Source organism: Fundulus heteroclitus, chromosome 9 (assembly GCF_011125445.2).
Source record: "Fundulus heteroclitus isolate FHET01 chromosome 9, MU-UCD_Fhet_4.1, whole genome shotgun sequence".
Lineage (NCBI taxonomy): Eukaryota > Metazoa > Chordata > Actinopteri > Cyprinodontiformes > Fundulidae > Fundulus > Fundulus heteroclitus.
In genome coordinates this window covers 34,265,245-34,287,307 of record NC_046369.1, presented here as the reverse complement: position 1 = coordinate 34,287,307, position 22,063 = coordinate 34,265,245, and the positions used below count along the sequence as shown (strand labels likewise).

Genomic DNA, 22,063 nt, shown 5'->3' with positions numbered 1-22,063 from the left:
AAGGGTTAGAGATGTTTAACTAGAGGTGATTGATGCACCCCAGCAGGGAAGCTTCGATGCAAATGCATACTTCAGTGTTTTTCGCCAGGGGTGGGACTTTGCTTCGCACCCTTGGTTTGTCACTCGGTCAACTTTTCTCCCAACATCCAAAATGGTGCCGGAAAACGCGTTTAACACTGGTGGCGTGTTGTCAGCCAGTCTGCTGAGGGAAAACAACACGAGAACAACTCCAGCTACGGCAACAATTCAAGTGCTGATTATTGAATCATAATAATATGCTGTACATATTGCAAAATCTCAGCACCGACATTAAACTTCAGTTTTATGTCCGGGTCTAGCGGTTCTGAGAATAAATTCGCATTTGTACCGTCCTATCCAGCCTACGTTTTTCAAGGGAATTCTATTGTATTCAGAAGGTTGTACAGAAAGAAGTCCATTACCATTGAACATTCAGTGTTTCCTGTTTGTATTCCTGCTTTTTGTTAAATCCTGCATTCAGATTCTTATTTATTTTTAAATGAAAAAAAAATCCACTGAATTTTTCACTCTGTCCAACCACCTCTGGCCTTGAAACGGCACCCATACACCTCTATACACAACAGCCCAGTTGAAACGTTTGCAGAACGTCCTTTTGAACCCTTGAACTTGTTCAATAATTCAGCTGGGAAGGGTAAATTTGGCCCATCTCCCTTTAAAAAAAAGGAAAAAAAAAGTGGCTGTATCTTGATAAATAATTCTTCCATGTTTCAAAGCTTTAGAATGATTGCTTCATTGTATAGATCTTGCTCACAGATTTAGGTTTATGAGGACGTTTTCAAATAAAACACCTTGACGTTGAGGCAAGTCAGCGGAGAATCTCGGCGATAAGATCCCGGCCTTTGTCTTGGTCTTGTTGCTGGGAGAGTCTTGTCATGTAGCTGTAGTGTTTGCGGTGGCTATGTTTCAGAACAAGATGTTTGACTTGCCCATTCATCTGATGTCCTGAGACTGCTATTGCACCTAGATCTGTTAAATTTTAACTCTTGAAAAGGTCCTAAACAGCCTTTGCTTTAATTAATATGTCAGCAGAGGACATAGCGTGGCACTTACAGACCCTTCCAAATATTGACTCTTCTGCAGCAAAAGGAAAAAAAAAAAAGAAACATTTCCAGATCCATATGACCATTTGACCTCCTGCCGTCTTCCCCCGTTTCCAAACCTAGGGAGGAGGCAGAGGACGCACTTGTTTATTTAATGTTGCTTTCACCTGCTTAGCCATTCAACCGGCCCTTCGAAGCAGGGCCAGGTCCAATGCTGGGAAGACTTGGCAACACCTCTTGCAGATGGGAACCTTTTAATTTTTAAAGTTTTTCATCCGCATGGCTGATCCGCGCCTGGTTGCGTCACAAACTGCCCGTAGCAAAGTCCCGTCGCCTCCCGGCCGCTATTTGGAAAGAATCTGCCAGCCAAAGTGTGTTTCTGTCTTCATGTCTGTAGTGCATGTTTGAAGTACTGTTTTGATTGGTGGTTACTGAGCCAAAAGCTGTGTAGTTTTAAGTGTTATCTACTCATGGGAAGAAGCCCAAGGTGGGAGAAAGGGATCATAATTACCCTTTTAGTCTTATTTCATGTTTAAATTTTCTGGCATGAGGCAGTAATCTGAGCTATGTTTAATTAAAGAGATGTGAACTAAAATTGGTTGTAAAAGCTTTTACAATACATAATGTTTAGTTGTATGTGGATGACAACAGAATGCAAGGATCACCTTTTGCCAACCAATCTGACTGTTTAATACACTGGCCAATCAGCAACTCCACATTGACTCGCTTTGTCAAAGCGCACCTGAGCTGCTGCAATGAGGGATACTCCTCCACTTTGTTCACCTACATTTGTCAGTGTTACCCTTAGAAATTCTGTCTTGGGAGGTGGGTGGGTTGGGGGCTTTCTTCCACTTAGCTTTCCATTAATATCACAGAATACCGCTTTATACGAGCAGCCATCTTCTGTCTCTCTTTTTGTTTCTGTCTCTATTGTGTAAATTTATACATGCCTATATCTGGAAAGCTACCTGCCTTTCTTCCTTCCTACTACTTGATTGAATGAAAATCTCTTTAAAATCTAGATCTGCCAGAGTTTAGAATATATTTTTAGCGTAACTTAATTCAATTTTGATTTTATTACATTGGGGATCTGTTTCTGATCCATTCAAAAAAGTGTTTTCCAAGAATGAGAATAAGTCATTTGTTTTCGGTGATGGCCTCAGGAAGGTGGATTTTTGTTTCCAGCAGACAGACCTTTGGTGATTTGCAACAATCAAAGCAAGTGGTATTTTTGTAGGACATCTGAAAATGATCATACAGCCATTTACTTGTTGAGAATGTGCTGCATTGAGCATTACTGCTTATAATAATCAAGTTTAAACACATGTGATCATCCAAATTTATATCAGGCAAACATTCCTGGTATATTGAAGTAATCAGGGCACTACAGGAAATAAGCGTCCTTTTTCAGTTCTAACACAACAGGAAAAAATACTGACAAAGGACTCATTTGTCCCGTTGGATCCCGCGCTCCCGACACAAGCGATACTAATTCTGTCAGGGATCAACCTTGGTCATTTCTAATCATTTCTCTTTAATGAATGCCCCATGTTCCCAAATCAGAACAGTCTCCACCAACGTCTTCACGGCCAGCAGATGCTCAGTGCTCCCGACTCCGTGGGAGTTTTTAGTGCAGCCATCCTCAGATATTGAGCCTGTTTACAAAACACAGAAATATTTGCCAAGGCAGGTAGAAGTATGTCGTGACTCTGAGCGCTCTCTCACCTGGCGGGAGTGTCAGTTTACCTGCGTGTGACGCTGAGCTGAAAGTAAAGGAGCAACAATTCAGCCTAGGAGGAACATTAAAGGCCGCTGCGCACTTGGTTGACCCTCCGTGGACAACGTTATAGTAGAGTTCACTTATTGGCCATTTCTTGTGACAAATTTCCCACGTTTCCCACAGCAAACACCCACCACACACCTGGGGGGGCCCCTCCTTGTTGAATGGTAGGGGAAACTGTTTATTATTACTCATAAGGGCTGGCCTTCCCTAACTGTATGATGATCGTAGTTAACGCTTCAAAGCTACAAAGAGTACTTAGCAAACTCTCGGCCGGTTTGATTTTGTTCCTCTGCATGGACAGCGGATCCCTTCCTGCTACCAATTTGTTCAAATAAAGAACCTCATCTTCATGGCTACACCTGGAGCCCCGTTCTAAGAAAACAGAAAATGGGACCATGGACAAGGACCAGCCCTGGCATGTCCTTCCTTCAGGATATCATTATTTCAAAGTCAGAATAAGCTTTAATCACACAAACAAGGAATTTGACTTTAGTTCTACTTTGCTCTCAGTGAACACATTTAAGTATACATATATAAAAAATGAATATTGTTTTTGTAAATATGTATTTATAATTCTTTTATAAAAGATGGTTGGATTGGAGCAAATATGCACTGTATCGATATGGCCGCTCTGACTGTTAAGTGTTTATCTGGGTGGCAGGCTGAGGGAAAAAAGCCTCTCTGTGGCGGCTGCTTTTGGTAAGTGGCAGTCTGTAGCACCGACCTGAAGGTAAAAGTCTAAACAGTTTGTGTCCAGAATGTGTGGAGTCTGGAGGGAAGTTCAGCCCAGATGGTCCTCTCTGCTGCCTTAATTGTTCGTTGTAGTTTAGATCTGTCCTGTTTTGTGGACGACCCGAACGGCAGAGTGATAGATGTGCACAAAACGGATTGAATAACGCCTGTTTAGAAGACCAGCAGCTCCTGTGGAAGGTTGGACCTTTTGAGTTGCCATAGGAAGTCCAGCCTCTGCTGGGTCTTCTTTTGAACAAGCTGCCTACCAAGCGGCAACTTGGGGTTAAGTGCCTTGCCCAAGAGCATATCAGCATGTAGCAGGGGGAAGCTAGAAATGAACCCGCAAACTTTCGATTGCAAGTCGACTACTGACAAAGCCACAGAGGTGCAGCAGTCGATGTCTGTGTGCCACAGCCTTCTGTTTCAGCGTACCCCTCACGCTTTAATCTTTCAAGGTTTTTGCTATTTTAGGGCAAAGAAGAAAGAAACCTCCGTTTCTTTACAGGCTGTGAAATTAAAAGCTTCTATGCATCAGCTGATTTAACCTCTGCTCAGATGTTCAGCTTTTCTGTTTCTTACAGCGGAGCTTTAAAAACAATAAAACGAGCCGCTGACAGTCAGTCATTCACTCAGTCAGCAGAACGTTTTAAAAGGAGCTGCTTCTGATCACTCCAGTTTCTGCAGTTTTGATTACGTCTTGAACATGCGATCCGGTTTGCAGGCCTCAGAGGATATTTGCTAGAAAGCGTGTCAAGCACCCCTCACAGAAAAAAAAAAAAAAAAAGAATCTCTGAACCCTGCCATTTTATGTTAGAACTCTGTACTCTCTGTGGTCCTCTTTGGATGGTTTTGTTTGATAGTTTCCTTGGTGGATATGAAAGATTAATGTGACAGAAGCACCTGCAGCAGTTTCTCAATGACAGCTGTAAAAGTGCAGTGAAACGACTGAGAGATGACAGTCTGACTGCCGTGCCCTCGTAAAGCGAACTGTTTAACGGGCTGTCACAGCTCTCCGAGTCGTTTCAGACTGCCCTGGCAATCACAAAAGGCTTTCCTTTCATGAGCCTCCAATTTAAATACTGTGCTGTGTACGTACTCTGTTGTGCGTCGGGTGTGTGTGTGTGTGTGGTTTGTGTTGGGGTTAACTTGTGTAGATTCATGGAAAAATGAAGACAAGCACAAAAGGGAATCTTTCTTCAACCTTTTCTTCTACTTTGTAATACCCCTGTCACACTGTAGGGAGACAAGATATTGGCCTGCCACCGTTTTGCTGTAGCATACACAATATGATCACCAAATAAGTCAGGCTGTCCAGGATTTTCTTTTATGTTTTTATGTTGTGGACATGTCCAGAAATTTAGCTGAATTGCTGCTGCCAGGCTCCATGGAAACTACTTATGTGCATCACTGCTAAAGAAATGACTCAACAGTTACTCAGATATTGCTGCAGTGACCCAATAATAATGTTGCTTCATCCTTAAACACTAACTATGTTTACATGCACAAAATTTCACGATCAGGTTAAAATGTATTCAGATTAAATAATGTCTCTTTTATTTTTCCGAACATAAAGGTTGTATCGGGAGCCCAGACAGTTTTGCTTCCCGATGTATTTCCGCCACTCCCCAACGTGGAAATACATTACGTTTACTTCGGGTGCACATGTGCACTCGGGTCAGTTTCTCACATTCGGAATAATTTTCAATTCAATTCAATTCAATTTTATTTATATAGCGCCAAATCATGAAACATGTCATCTCAAGGCACTTTACAAAGTCAAGTTCAATCATATTATACAGATTGGGTCAGATTATACAGATTGGTCAAAAATGTCCTATATAAGGAAACCAGTTGGTTGCATCAAAGTCCCGACAAGCAGCATTCACTCCTGGGGAACCGTAGAGCCACAGGAAGAGTCATCTGCATTGTACATGGCTTTGCTGCAATCCCTCATACTGAGCAAGCATGAAGCGACAGTGGGAAGAAAAACCACCCATTAACGGGAAGGAAAAACCTCCATCAGAACCGGGCTCAGTATGAACGGTCATCTGCCTCGACCGACTGGAGGTTACAGAAGACAGAGCAGAGACACAACAAGAGAGACAAAAAAGCACAGCAGCACACATTGATCTAGTAATCTGTTCTACATTAGATGGTAGTAGCGGGTGAGCAGTCTTCTCTGGATGATGTCACAGTTAACAGAACGCCAGACCAGGTGTACCTACTATGAAGATAAAAGAGAGAGAACAGAAAGTTAAAGCAGAAATGACAACACATAATGCATAATTGAAGAACAGCAGAACTCAATAGAGTGAGAAAATTAGATCCTGATATACTCCAGTAGCCTAAGCCTATAGCAGTAAAACTATAAAGATAGCTGAAAGTAACATGAGCCACTAGTTATAATTTTTGTCAAAAAGAAAAGTTTTAAGCCTAGTCTTAAAAGTAGACAGGGTGTCTGCCTCACGGACCAAAACTGGGAGTTGGTTCCACAGGAGAGGAGCCTGATATCTAAAGGATCTGCCTCCCATTCTACTTTTAGAGACTCTAGGAACCACCAGCAGACCTGCAGTCTGAGAGCGAAGTGCTCTGTTAGGAACATACGGGGTAATCAGAGCTCTGATATATGATGGAGTTTGATTATTAAGGGCTTTATACGTTAGAAGCAGAATTTTAAATTCTTCTTCTAATTTGAGCCTGACAAACATTTACATGCATGTATCAATCGGCATAAACCACCCCTCTGAGTCAGAACCCAATCGTATTCCGATCGGCCGTTTATTCCGATTACTTTTGTCCAAGTAAACGTAGCTATTGTGAAGATCCTCCATCTGCCCTGATGAAGATTCACCCACCATGGCATGCCGGATGCTTGAAACTGAAAGTGAACTTTAGTAAACCCTGAAGAGGGAAACTGCTCCAATTGACCTGCAAAGCCTTTTAAAATCTTTTGAAGAAAACCAGACTGCTGGGTTTATCAAATGTGGCACCAAGGTTATCTGTCAGTGTAAAAAAGTCCAAAACACTGTAGAAAGACCAGCTTTATCGTTATCTGTGCGTAGCTTTCTTTGAAGCAAAGCTGTGCCTGCTCTTCAGGAGCAAACTGCAGGATTTAGCTTTTCAGCAGAACAATGCAGCCTAATGATGACTGGGAGTATCCTGTGGTTTCAGGAAACCAAGGTCTACAATTTCAGCTCAGATGATGTCTGGTAGTTTAGACTCTTAGGTATACAGCCACGTTATATGCTTAAAAAAAACCTGTTTGATCATGAAAAGATAAGGTTATATACGCAAAGCATCCTTCCTGTTAGTGTTTTGATGGTCCTTTTTGGGGCTAAATAGAATCCAGTGCCGGGTGCGATAAACAGATGTGGCTACAATTTACCGACAGTATCGCAGAACTATCATCAGGCTTTATTTATTGACAAATTGAGCAAAAAAAAAAGCATAAAACACAAAGATAGCAACTAATACACCAGCAGGACGTCATAATCTTTAAGAAGAAAGTTGTATGCTACCAGATTGAGCTACTAATGTATAAATAAATAAAAAACACAAAATAACCTGGCTATGCACCTTTAAACTGGGCCTGAAATAAGTCTTTTGCACATACATGGGCATTTGATTATATGGGCCTCCATGGCAAGTTGATGCTCTACTTTCAAGATTAGCGCAAGGAGAGCATTGCAGCTGGATAATGATAATAGAACACCTTTTGGGTTTAAGTGAACACTCCTGTAGGCTGGAGGTTCTGAAGCAGTGAGGAGCTAATTGTTTCTGGCCGTGGAGGAAACTATCTGAGAGGTTATGGCATGAGCAGGTTTCAACTGAGAACCCAGGAAGTGTCACGGAGAGACAGATCCACGGGAGAACTCAGGAGGAACCCACTTGGATTGACGCTCAGTCGTCGAATGACTGGTAGCCAGGATCACGTTGTTCAGCCATGCCCTCTGGGGAAGAAACCTGCAGCTCAGTGGATGAGAAAAACACCACCCAAACACACGCAGATCCCTGACAAATAGATGATTTACAAGATCAGCCAAGTTGCAAAAATTTTATTGTGAATGTATCTTTAGTGATAGTAAGAAAAACACAACTTGCCATAAGTGCTGCCAACTTCTGCACGGGCTCTGATCTGATCATCAATCGTCTCTTAGATGCTAAGGTACACTTGCATAAGCCTTAACAACTTCAAAATACTTCTGTACTATCACACATATTATTTCATATTGTTTTTGTAAAAAGACTTCTTTATTTTTTCCACTGTTAATGTGAATATCTCATCTTTTTTACCAAAGTATTCCATATTATCAATAATAGTGCAATATTTATTCAGACATTTATTTTCTCACTGTTACTTTAGGCATTTTTGATAAAGCTAACTCTCTTCTGCTTTAGAGCTGACATTAGATTATATAAGCTTGTTTTTAATTACTATAAACTGTATGTAACTCTGTCAATAATAAAGGATTTCTTATACTTAACAGTTGTGGTACTGTTCTCAAGGTTGCAAAGTTCCACCTTTTTCCTTCAAAGTGGTCATTATGGCCAGACACTTCAATTTTAGTTTCATCAGTCCACAGGACAGCTAAAAAATTAAGTACTTTGCCCCTGAATACAATTACCAACCGTAATTTAGCTTTTTTATATTGCTACTGGGATAATGGCTTCTCCTTCTCCAAATCTTTTAGTGGACTTGTTTCACTGTGGATACTGACAATCGAGCCCTGGTGGTGAACATCAGTCATCCTGAGTAAATTAGAAATGTACCTACCAGAATTGTGTGGCTGATTAGGGAGCTGCGTTTGTTTGTCAAAATTTGACCTGCCGATGTGAACAACACTCAAAGTAGCCCTCCTGCCCTGAATGGACATTTATTTTTTTATATTTGGAGCAGAGGTGACGTTATAGAGTTGACATTCAAACTTAGCGTTGTCATTTCATATCGGCAAAGTGTGTGGTTACCATGGCTACCATAAAAAACTCCAGCAATTTTTTCACGTGTGTATTCCAGAAAAATGCAGAACATTAAGGTCAAAAGTATAAATGATCCAGTCTGTCATAATACATTCAGCCTAAGGATGGGTACCTTTCACATTTTAACTTATATGGTACCGATACCCGGTACTTGGAAATCGATATAAGTACTCAACGGTACCTATTTTGGTACTTTTGTATGTTTATGTAGTAATGTTGATTTAATAATAAAATCAAAATTTTTATCTAAAATATGTATTTCTCAATATATAAACTTGTTGGGATCTACATAGTAACCTCATGAAATAATTTATGTATTTTAATACATTGCCTGAATCCATACCACACAATATTTTTTTTTTTTTTACCAAAACATTATCAGAGGTACACAGAGTGAATGAGGTGAATAAGGGATTGAAGCTGTGTGTGAATCAAATTCAGGGAATTTTTAACGCAAAAGTTTCAGTGAAACAAAAAGACTATTAAGAACATTATATGTTATCAGACTTTGTAATTGAGGGTGGGATACATTTGCAATGTGGAAAACGAGGGGCTCTCCTCTCTGCTCTCTTTGCTCTGACTGCAGGCTGGTTTCAGGAAAAAGCTGCAGCGGTGACACAGCGAGAAGAAAAGTGTGAAGGCGCTCACAGCAATAGTCGCTGCTGCCTCAAGACTAATAAATGCAGAGTGATTGGTGATTTGACGGGAATTCACTAAAAAAGGGTCACTACAGGCATCTGAAAAGTTGCTAAATATAGCGATAAAGAAGCTAGATTGGCAACAGTGATCAGGTGCTTTCTCAGATTAGAAGAATTCCCGCCGCTGACCTTGCACTTCGCGTCACACTGACGCCATCCTGAGAGCCACACTTTCAAGCTCTCTCCATCAGCCACGCTTGCTTTGTTTACTGGACCAGTGGCGACTGACGTCATTACGCTCTTGTGCGTGCAATGCTGTGTTCATGTCTGGCATGGAAAATTGCTCACTCTTCCACTCCCTCAGTGTCACAATGATGCGTTTAGGTACTGAAACATGGTACTTTTTGATTTTAGGTAAATTGGTACTCGGTAGTACCGACGGGATGTGGTTGGTACCTGTTAAAGTACCGAATTCAGTACATGTCCCTAATCGTGTGACCTGCTTAAGGCCTCCATCCCTCTCCCAAAGCTTGAATTGGAACGGCAGACATATGACAAAAAAACTGTAAATTTTTCAGTTAGCTTCTTACAGCCCTGTGCTTCCTCTGACATCTCCAGGACACTAAAAAACTTGATCATTTTCCCTCAGTAATAGCACCAAGTGTGGTATTTGGTGCAACCTAGACTTAGGTTTGATGCTGTCCCTGATCACAAGCAGGATGGGTTATTGAGTTTCCGCACTGGTGATCACAGATTGTGGCCTGTCAGGTCGAAGATCAGCTGATTCCAGCCATCATCAGCCGAATTCTTACTTAAATGAGAGCTCTGACTTGTTGCAATCACTCCAGGCATTTTTCACTTTAGTTGCTGCAGATCAAGTCTTACAACGTAAGCACCACCGCCCAGTGATTATGCTTTAATCCATGTTTCCTTCTGTTTGTCATCCTTGTGTTGAGAAATGACCGTATCTGAATTGAAAGGACAGGTGGGTGTGACACTCCGTTGCTCATCTGAATTGTGTAGCATGAAGACCACAAGGAAAGAAATCATCACTAAGAACCGGCGAGAAGGCGGGGGGGAGCACGGGGATTTGAGCAGGTATTAAAGGATGATTGCGCGTGGGCTTGTCTGCCGTGCTCCTGAGAAAGAATGCAAACCCCGCATCAGACAGAGTGAGGATAATAAAGAGCAAGAATCATCAGAACGACACACGCAAACAAAAAGAAGAACGGGAGGGAGCTCGGCACATAAATAGTTCAAATATTTCAAGTGATTTCAGAAGGTTCTGGTGAAATACTGGAGGTTTGTGTCCTCAGCCTCTTCATGTTGTGTTTATCTCTGATGATGTTCTCTGAACTGTAAGTGTAGTATACAGGAGTTACCTTCTTCAATGAAGTCAGGGTATTTTTTAGCCTGCTGCTAATTGGCAGTTTTGATCATGGGTTTTCTCTTACTTTCAACAGATACTTGGAAAAAAAAAAAAAAACATGGGAAAATGATCTACTTTCATAATTGAGTTCGTATTCCTTCATGGTTTATATATCAGAATGATCTGTTTCCCCAACGCTGATCCTATCTCCTTTTTGACAGCTGTCAACACTTAAAAATGCTTTGGTTACATATGCATTACATCATTTCTCAATACTCTCTCTGTTTTAAAAATACTTTGTTTTCACAGCTCTTTGTCTCGCATATCACCCTTTTTGATTTGTTGATCGTGTGTAGGCATTGCGAGCGAGGGTGCAAGCAAAGATGAGGATCACAGTCAGGGTTCAAAGTGATATCCTCTCCGCTTAGGTTCTTTATCAGAACGGACACATTGTTGTACGTCAAGAGCACTCTGTGCATTTCCTTTGCTTTTCTTATTTTGCACCATAAATCCAGCAGTTGCTTTAAATCTTGTGCAATAGTTGGGGTGGTGGTGGGGTCTAAGTGTACAAAAATAATTACTTCCACTTCCAGAATTCACAAACATTTTACTTCACTTATGTATTGTCGGTGTTAAATTGATTTACTGATATAATTTCCTAATTAGTTTTTTTTCCCACCTCAGAGCCATGTGGAACCCACCAAATGACCAGAGCGGACAGGTAGCTGCCAGAATGGAGACGACTCCGTCTTTGGGAAGCGCCAGCATCTCCATCTCTCAGCAGCAGGCCCCCAAGAAGTTTGCCCCCATGGTCGCACCCAAGCCCAAGTTCAACCCTTACAAACAGCCGGGAGAAGCCCCCCAGTCCGAGCCTGCAGGTAACAACGCACACCTAAGGTTGTTTCTGTTAAGCAATTCTTTAAATAGACGAACATCAAGTAGGAAATTCTCAGACCTGAGATGTTTGGATGCACGTTTCCTCTTTTTTCCCTAGCTGATATTGAGTCAGAAAACTTGGTCTCAAATGCCTCATCTTTAAAGTAAATGAGTTGATCTTTTGTCCGTTGAACTTCGTTGATTATAGACATTTCCTAATTGTTTTCTCTCCTTTTTATTTGGAAATATTCAACAGGTCCTGTGGTCTTTGTTATAGAAGGTAAAAAAAAGAATATATAAATAAACTTAGCATGCCTTGCTACAGTAGTCATTTAGGATAAGTGATATTGAGATTGTTTCCCCAAGAAAACTCTGATATGGAGGTATGAATTTGCATTCAGCCTTCTATAGTCAGTCATTTGTAGCGTAATCTTTCCCAGCAGCACAGAAATCTTGTAGCCCTGGCTGGAGGCTTCGATCTATTGTCCTTTAGTCTCCAGCCGTTTGCAGCTTCTGCAAGGTTGTCTTCCCGGTTTGTACTTTATTAGCCTCATCCACCTTCCCATCAGCTCTGATCAGCTTCCTGCCCCTGCTAAATAAAAGGATCCCCACAGCATGATGCTGCCACCACTGCGTCTCTCACAGTGTGTTTTTCACAAGTCGGCCAAAAAGTTCAGTTTTTTTTGTCTCGTCAGATCAGAGCACCTTCTTCCGCATGTTTGTGGACTTCTTCTGTTTATTTTATTTTATCCCTCAACATCGGCTTTCTTTCTACCACTCTTTATGTAGAAAGTCCAGCTTCATAGTCATCCCTCTGACAAATCGTTCCTCCAGGGTTAACATGGGCCGCTTGGCTGCTTGTCTGATTCCCGGCCTGTCGGTCCAGGAGGACTGCGCCGTCTTGGTGGGTTTGTGAGCTCTGTGTGATGTTCAAAGCTTGGAACATTGTTTTGTAACCTAACTCTGCTTTGAATGTCTCCACAACTTTCTCTCTGACCTGTCTGCGGTGCGCCGCGGTCTTCAGGTTAAATTACACCCCTTTACTAATTATGTCGTTTTTTAAAGGACATTTGTGACACTGTAAGTTCTTTGGGCATGTCAGAGTGGGTCTCAACACAAAAGCTTGCAAATCATGTTTTCAGTCCTTTTTATTGGTGTCTCAAAAAAATCCTTGTAGACATCGATGCAAGTTTGTGATTGCAACACGATAAGATATGAAAAAGTTCAAGGGGTGAGAAGAGTTCAGCTCAAACAGGTGCTGACTGCTATGGCTTATTCTAGAGAGCATTTTCTGCAACGAAAATGTTGATCACCCGTTCTTTAGGTTTAAACTGCACGTCACCGGAGCATGCATGCTTTTTAGCTTTTTCTTCTTTAGCCACCTGTTATAAATAAAGTACAGTTTGTTAGGCTGAATGCAAGCAGAGAGCGTTCAGCTCCGAGGGAAGGCGAATAATGGCGCTCCTGGCCTCATCGTAACGAGAGATTTGCACATTTAACTCTGTTGTACTGAGCGGTCCTGGAATGTGGTTCTGGTAGAGGTGTTAATTTAAGAACACTCGTGAGAATGAGGGACTCTGAGCAGTTTACAGTATTGACATTTTACATGTGGGAAGGGGGAGGTGGAGTTCCTGCATGAATAATACTGAATAAACAGCGCAAGTGCTGTGGTTTGTAGTCATGTGTGAGCTCAGGAAGCCTTATGTTCAGTGCCTTTTTTTTTTTTTTACGTCCCCGGGGACACGATGGTTTATTTAGAAAAAAAAAAAAAGACTTTGGTCTTAGTTTCAACACAATAATTGCGCCTAGTAAGTTAGTGAATGTGTAGGTGTTGAATGTTTTAGTGCAGGTTGAAGTCTTGAGTTAATAGGTTTGTTCTTTGTGTTGCAAGACTTGTAAAGGTTTTTTATAGCAGCTACCTGTATAGTTTAATTGAATGTTATTTATGTTTGAAAAAAGGCCAGTATTATAAGAGATGATAATTGGTGTCTGTTAAGAAAGAGCTTATTTATACAAAAACTTCTTGGTGGTTTTCAAGACAACCGATTTAAAAAAAAGAAAAGAAAAAAAAAACATGTTTGATTCTATTTTAACGGCATTTTTTTCACAACTGAGGATTTTTACGCAAAGAGGAACAACATTTATGCAAATTATATCAAAAATATTTTATTTAAATAAGAGTATGGTAAAAGACGGGAAGCGTGTTGCAAATAAAAAATATGACGAGAATTAAGATATTAAAACATGTCGGTGTTGCCGACATGCGTTTTAATAAATAGAAGTGTAGCTTTAAGAAATTGTAAGCGCGACGCTCTACGTGACTAATTTTTTACAATTCGGCTCTTACTGGTGTGAGGATTGTTTTCAAGTAAGCAACCAAACTGCGCTGAATTTTGTTGTGAAGTCTCCAGCGTCCAACATGTTCTAACGGCGGGACCTGGCACAGAGATGATGGTGCACAGCCGTGTATCTTCCACCTTCCTGTCTAGATGATGTGTTGTAACATGAGCATTATCTAAACGTCTGCCCTCAAACCCCCCTGAGAGCCCTAGATTTCCAAAACAGGGGAAACGGTTATGAAATTCGGCATGTAGTGATCACACCGTGAGGCTGAAAACACGGCTGTCAGTGGGGGTTTGTGGTTTGAGTTCAGATCTTCTTGTACTGCAGATGTTGGCTCTCTGAAAATTGTTCTTAGACGGCTGCTTTTTCAGGTTTGCCCACCTCTGAAAGCGCGGAAAAGTGTTTCACATGAACTAAAAGGCATCCAAAGAAGGAGGTAAAAGATGTTTTTTGCGTTAATAAAAACACACAAAGCCTGAAATAACACATCAGAAGTTGTTATGCTTCTGCATTAAACCCAAAGTTTTTGTTTTTTTATATTTGTTTTCTGATCCACGGACTTCTGTTTGAAGGAAATATGAAACAGCCTGGAAAAAAGATCCGGTTTTTAAATGATGCACAGCCTTGTTTTCTTGGATTTTTTATTTTTATTTTATTTGATATTTTCTGATTGTAGGAAGACCGGCAGGTTTGGTTAAAAAAAAAAAGTTAATCTGGAAGGAATTCCTGTTCACAGACCCATTGAAATACCAACATTCATCAGTGGCATTCATCTCTTTTCAGAACTGGGAGAATAGGAAGGCTGATTGGTATTTATTTATTTTTTATTTTGCTGGAGGAACTGATAATGAGTCCCACTCATAGTAGAGCCATTAAACAACGTTGTAGTTGTGAGGGACTGGCTGCTGTGGACAACAACAACAAAAAATACTTCAGTTTAAGCCTGTTAATGTCCTATATAAAGGTAATTAGTATTTTCCCTAAATAACAGGTTCTTGTTGTCTGCTGTGTGTACAGTAGATTATAAGGTCAGGCTGATTAATGCATCACTCAGTCTTAGTTCTTTAACAGTTAAACTACGAGCATGATTTAATTTGGTATAGTTTGGTATAGTTGAACATAAATTTAACCTGCAGATAGGCTAGGTTTAAACCCCCCGATAATTTTCAATTACACTGTTCCTAAAGCTGTGAGGGCTATCGCCCCCTGCTGAGAATCATTAAATCATCAGCCCAGTTCATGTTCTGTTACATGTTACAAACATTTTTCTACAGGTTCTTGATCTCTTACATTCTAATGCCCATTTCCACACGTCATGTTCTCAGGGAATGTCTGCTTATGGTACAGGTGATGCATCCATGCAACTGCATAGAAATGTATAGGGCTGGGAATCTTTACTGTCTCACAATTCGATTCTGATTTTAGGGGCCGTGACTCAACTCAAAATCAATTGTTCTTTTTTGGCCCTGCCGACCTTTCTTTTAGTCTCTTAAAGCTGTGTCACAGCTGTCTCAGTAAATAACTTCAGGAGTGGTACGGCATACCTTGGCTTCTCTGTCTGCAGCGTGCAGATGAACCCCGTGTTCTCCGCCACACTGTAAAGCTGTAAATCTTTGGTGATGAAGCAGGCAATAGATCTTGTTATTTTTGATTTATTTTTTTTGCCTGATGAGAGTTTGTTGAGCGTTTGGTGAAGCACTGCATTGTGCATTGGTCAGCGGCCCAAAGTGCTTTATCTTCATTTTGCACACCTTGCAGTCTGTGAAGCTCATGTGAAGCTCGGTCTTCCCAGGCATTTGGTAAAAAACAAAATGAGTCCAAATCTTTGCCTTCTGAGCTTCTAACCACCCAGGACAGGTACGAGTGGATCATTGATTTACATCTGACTCAGAATGTGCTTAGCAGGATGGGCCTCCATGTCCTTTAAAAACAACAGTGCACCAACTACAGGTTGTTCAAGTGTGAGCCTCCAGAAATGAAGAACTGAACGAAAGTCCTACAAGATCAACATTATGACATGTATTGTTTAAAACCTTGATTTGCATTCTTATGCAACAAATGTAGCGATCTTTAATTAGATTTTTCTTTGGACGATATGGTTTACTTCTTTATGCAAATTTATGCAAAAACTAGTTTTCCAGCAGTAAAATGTTTTATGTCATCGTTAAAGCAGAAATATCCCTTCACTACTTTGCATGAAACCACTCCATAACCACTGCTTTACTGCCTTTCTCCATTGTCTGGGTCCTTGGAGGATCTGTTGTTTAAAGGAATATAATAGATAAATATTGGTTTTTACTTTTGAACTGAGCAACAATACTTTTTTCATATGGCTGGGCGATATGGACCAAAAATAATATCTCGATATTTTAAGGCTCAATGCCAGTATACGATATTTATTCTTTTTATACAAGGCATCCATGAATCAAAGATTTATCCTAAATGTCTTTTTTTTTTTCAAACAGCTGTAGATAAAAATGTGAAACAGCTGAAAAAATAACCTACTGAAATACATAAAAGTATAATTCTAACACAACATACAAAAATCTCGATATAAACGATATAGTCTCATCTCTTTTTAAAAAATCTTGATATTTTTAAAATTTTTATGTATTGCCCGGCCCTAATTTCACATGACTATACTGTTGAATGCCATGTCAGCTGAGTGTGTACAGCTGGGGTAAATGCATTGCATTTCTTCATTGCTTGGATCTGATTTGATTTTTGAGGGATTCATGCCCTAAAATCTGCATGAATTTATTCTTAAAACATGAGTATTTCATGAGTATTTTCATGATTTAGAGTAGTATCAGTATTTTGAACATGCAAACAGGAGCACTAAAACCATGTGCAGACTGCCCTTCTTGTCAGAGGATGAGACATCTTTATCAACAGATTATCGGGGTTTCTCCTCATTTTTTGTAGTTAATTCTTTTTTGTCAAATGGGGGGTAACTGATAAAAAAAAAAATGGGGATTAGCATAAAAATTAGGTACAAGTCAATTTGGCGCAGCGCCTTGACATCTCTTTTGTCTAGCAGGGGCCAGCTTTGGGGCTGGAATGAGCAGTCAGAGGCCATGTTTATTGTGGGGACAAAGAAGCTTGTGCAGGCGGGGTGGCTCAGAAAGAGCAAGGTTAGGCCTCGCATAGATTTTCTTTAAGAGACATACTTGTTCTGATTAAAGCCCAGCAGGAGCGCGCAAAGTCTCAGACGGTGACCCTTTACTTAAAATTTCTTACATCAGATCACATGTTGGGGTTTAGGTTTAGCCTATATGCTGGAAGACATATGTGAAGGTCAGTAATGATTTATTTTTGATTCTCCATAGAGCAGCTTCTGAGCCAGGCACCAACATCAGAACTGAACAACAAAGATGCTTTATTGGAAATTATCTTCAAAAGATGTACTATCATAATTAAATTTCAATTAGAAATTTAACTTAATGTTAAAGACTATCCAAGGCAACACAGAGACACATGTTTAATATCCCTTGGATACAAAAAGGAACCAAAATCAATTAAATTATTTTAAAGATGTTGCGATCATGTACCGCTAACTGTAACTGTACTGTAAAAGAAATGTGCTAGCCAATGCATGTGTACTTACACATGCTGACTCTGCTGACAGAAGGGGTCCGTTTGCCCCTTTGCTAAATTCTGCATCCAGGTGGTACAATTAAATGGTATTAAAGCAGCACTAAGTAACATTTTTACCGTAATGTATCCTCTTCTAAGACTCTGTGATGGTAATCTAAGTGTTTATGAGACCATTGAGGGGTCTGTCATGTGAACTTTGTGCAGCGACCTGGTGGCAGTCTGGCGGCTCTGTTCTCGTTCTCTCAGGAAGACGAACAGCTTTACAGCAGCTCAGTGTAAGGCTATTGGCATCAATGGCATCAATGGCATTGATTATTATAAGCGACTTTGGGCTTGTTTTCTTCTGAAGTCGCTTGTAAATTTCATGGGTTGCGGTTTATTGCGATTGGTTGTGACTGGGTCAAAAACGAACCCGTCACATCGTTTAACTTGAGGTTTGATCCGTTGGCCTCTCCTTAGAAGGTTTGGCTGTTCCTGCCGACCACTTTCCACCAGGGCAGAACGCGGCATTACCCTTCAGGTCCTTGTCTCCTGATGCAGGCAATTTGCTGCAGTTCAGGGGCAGTTTTGGCACTTTGCTGCCCCCAACGGGTCAGTTGTAGAAGTCAAACGTTTTACTCCTCATGTTACTTTGTGGGTTGACCCGATTTAGCCACCACTTCATAAGTTGACCTGCATTTGGTGAGTCGCAAACGGCAGCTCCCATCCCAGTATAACATGTAACACTCATAAGGCATTAGTTTCAATTATGACAGTAATAATAATGGTTGATTTAAAATATAAGACTGAGCTTCAAAATCAGCTACGTGCGTTTTTTTAAACTCCTAGAGAAATTTGAAGGTGTGTTAGCAGATTTCAAAGCAGCTGCCAGCATGGATTGTGTGTGTGCTGGTGACGAGATTTGTGTGTTGTTGTAAACGTGATGTTGCGAACAGAAGTCAGATACTCAAAACCAATCAAGACATTCACCTTCTGCCTAATCTGACTTTCTTTAGGTTTCACCTTGAGTCATTTGTTCGCCTTTCAGATCGCCTGTTATTGTGTGCACAATATTTTTTTATACATTTGCTTTAAAGCCTTTTCAGAATCTTCTTTTTTTTTAAACCCTCTTAAACAAACTTGGAAATGTGTGTGGTCTGGACACAAGTACTGTTAAAAGTTGTCAAACTTTAGTCATTTTCCTGCAGCTTCATTTAAAACGTCATATTGCGTGATCAGAATCTACCGTGTGCAGATAAGATCTTGAAAAAGCCCGAAACCCACTTGTTTAATTACTGACTAATATGTAACTCTCAGTGCGCTTTCATAATGTCTGGTTGCTGATCATCAAGGGCGCTACCATTTTTGGGGGCTAATCAAAGTGAAAGTTAAACATCCGAGAAGCGCTGTTTGTAGTTTGGGGGGAAAGAGTAACTTTAACAGTAAGTTTCAACAAAAGCTGCTAATTGTTTGCTAAGAGCAGCTCAAACATGTGCATAAGCTGTTTTTATTCCTCCCTGCTTGACTGGCCAGAGGCAAACTGACTACCGGTTGTTATGTCAGAGTCCCTCATGGGTGTCACCAGGAGAATTTACAGGAAATCCACCAATGAGTGGATCCGTCTCCCCATAGACACCACCGGCTCGTGCTCTCGGCTCATACAAAGGCAACTTTTCTCTAAGTGGAGCACAACAGACTACCTCAACTTCTTGTTCTGTTCATTCTGCAGCTTATGCAAAGTGCGTGTGAATGTTGGATTGTGATGGTTTTCCTTCCTGTATGTTGATTTCATTAACATTAGTCTTTTGCTTTTTGTAGTGTAGCTTCAAGCCTTTGGTTTGAAATCTGATATTGCCAAAATGAAATATTTCACTTCACCAAATCTTGTCACTAGCCTCTAAACATTTAGTATTGTGATATATTTTTCTCCACAAACTTCCTGATCCTCTTCCTTTTATATGAAAGCACGCTCAGATGCTGATGAGTTCTCAGTTTTAAAAATGTCTGGCAATAATTTCTCGTTTCCCTCCTGAGTGAGTTTAGATTTTACCAGCACTGTGGATGTTCTGACCCACCTGGACCTGACAAACATTTGCACCTCAGCATGCTCAAGAGAGAGCAGGCCTCATATCTCTAGCCTCTGCATATTAATATTGGCTGTTTGGATCTGTAGTATCACTCACCAACAATGAAGACTGAGTAGAGGAGCCAGTAAGTGAAAGCTGTGCCTTCCAGCTAAACTCTTGTCCCATTAACAGCTGTGACACCGGGTTCAATTGCAGATGTTATGTTGAATTCTGTTATTTTAGTTTGGAAATTCTGCAACACGCCTTACACACCAATTCATATAACCTAAGAGGTGCCTTCATGGACAGCAAATGCACTAAAATAATAAGGGTTTGTTTTTATTGGTGTTTGATTTGGTTTTATGATGTCTGCAAAGTAACCTATTAGGTGCTCAGACTGTTGACAACCTTTAAGGTTCCTTGAAATAAAAGATAACGGCTCACCTCATATGCTACCCTGGACATACCCTCCAATTTAATAGATGAGAAAACCTGAAATACCCTGGGAGGTCGAGGCAGAGAATACCTGGTTCTGCAGCAGGAGATTCCCGTCATGGCAGGGGCTGAAAGGTGTCGTGTTCTGAAACTAGCTGGGTGTGCGCAGCGGTGGTTGTTTGCAGTGACATTTGACTGGCTTCATTTACTCTCGCTCAGGCTTGTTTAGAAGAAAAGACAACAAAGCTTTGCTTCCCACCTTTGATGAATATCTCTTTTTGACTCATTAGAAAACCTCACCAACCGCACATTTCAGTGAATGTGAAGGCAATTTATTGTTTGGGCACCCAGATAAGAAAGACTGTTGCTTTGAACCCTTCTTTCAATATCAGTTTCTTAACTTTTATGTGAAAAGATAATCTGTCTGTTTTCCCTCTGTTAGTACTTCACTGAGTAGCCGATTTCTCTGACTTTTACGCTTAAGACAAGTATATCTCCAAAGGCTTCAAATCCCTCCTTAGCATCTCTAGACCAAATGAAGCCATAAATCACTCTTCTATACATATCATACTAATTTAGAGCTGGGCTCAGCTGTTCTTCACCAGCGGAAGGTGGAACAAAACCGGTCCATAATTATCTCAAAACAATGTGCTCTCCACCTCTGCCACAGCTCATTTGGGTCCAGGATGCAGAGATAAAACATGTGGACCGACACCAAGCACTTTTAAGCGTTTGTCCGGTTTGTGTGGAAGGGGCTGCACATTTCTGGTTCCTTAAAGGGATAAAGCAAGATCTACTGAAGCAAGGTTCTGTCAAGAGCTTGAAAGGAAGTTAATATAATGCTGGCAACAGCGTTGTGTGTGGGTGTGACAACATTTTGTAGAATAAGATTAATCTTCAGACCACGTCTGCTCACAAACTGCGGGGTTTTGGTCACTCGGCTACAAACACAGTGAAGAAGCCTACGCCCGATTTTATATTGATTTTTGTGACCGTCATGATTGTAGTGTTTGTTGGTGGACCAAGTTGCAGAACAGAACTCAGAAGCGGCATGATGAATTGCAGGTAGGCTTATTATAAATGAACTAAGCAAAACTTGCATACAAGGCAAGGACAAGACAAGGACCAGGATTGAGCTAGGAGCTGAACATGATGGCGTTACGGAGGACCTGACAATGAGTGTGGCTGAACAGGCTGACTAAACAGTGGAGAAAACAGAAGGGCCGGCAGGCGGAGCAGCAACACAGGTTTAAAAGTGTAAATGTGATTAACAGAGAGAGAGAGCACTGATCCGACAGACAGGAGGGGAGCGGAACCTAACCGGGGATACATGGTGACTGAACAGATATAACCAAAAGAACTGCTAAAATAATACTGAACAGAAACTGACTAACGACAGGAACCGGATCTAACAGACAGGCAAATAAACACTAAAGTGAGAAAACACAAACAGAACTGCAGGATCCCCAGGAACCTACAACTAAGTAACCAAGCCCCTGGGGATCCTGATGGTTACAGCATTTTAGGGACAGAAAAGGAAGTGATACATGTGATGTGTAAACACATGGATCCCCATGCCAACCAGCTAACTGATAACTTTGCTAAAGGTTTTCATCGGCTTTGGAGTTTTTGCTCCCCGTGGCACAGAAACAGGCTTTTGGATCCTTTTTAATGTGACAGGACTGCATTCGGTCATTTCTAGTCTGAACAAGATAATTCAGCGTTCTTTAAAACAGAATTTGAGATTAATGAAACTTTTATTTCATTTGTGAAAAAAACTCAAAATGTTCAATTTGAATAGCTTATAATGGCATTTGGACCACTTTAGAATTTAGAAATAAATAGATCAGGTTTTAGCCATCTACATAGTGGACTAAATTATGTACACTGTTGGTGGACTTCTTTTTAAAGTCATAGTGTGGGATTTGTAAAACATTTGGAGTGTTGAGAAAGAACAACGTATTGCATTTTGTCGTCTCCTGACCTGGACATATCATCTCACCCCAGTTTTTGCATAATTTAAAATTTGTTGGCGTATACGTACAGATAGTTTTAGCCCGCTCACTGTAACCCAGCAGTGCTAGTAGGCCTCTTTATAGCTCTTGTTTACAGTCGCTTATTTTGTAGCCCAAAAAGTGACTTCACTGTCAAAGACAAGCCCAGTAAACAGCAACTCACAACATTTACAT

At 40.8% G+C, this 22,063-nt stretch overlaps 1 protein-coding gene across 1 annotated transcript in view; it reads left to right on the top strand.

Annotated features, from left to right (window-relative positions):
• lpp (LIM domain containing preferred translocation partner in lipoma) overlaps positions 1-22,063 on the top strand; it is a 194,263-nt gene that overhangs the window by 54,661 nt on the left and 117,539 nt on the right. Inside the window, exon 4 of the mRNA XM_012861169.3 lies at positions 11,263-11,456. Coding sequence (XP_012716623.2) covers positions 11,267-11,456 — 190 coding nt within the window. The 5' untranslated portion in view covers positions 11,263-11,266. The remainder of the gene's footprint in view (positions 1-11,262; positions 11,457-22,063) is intronic.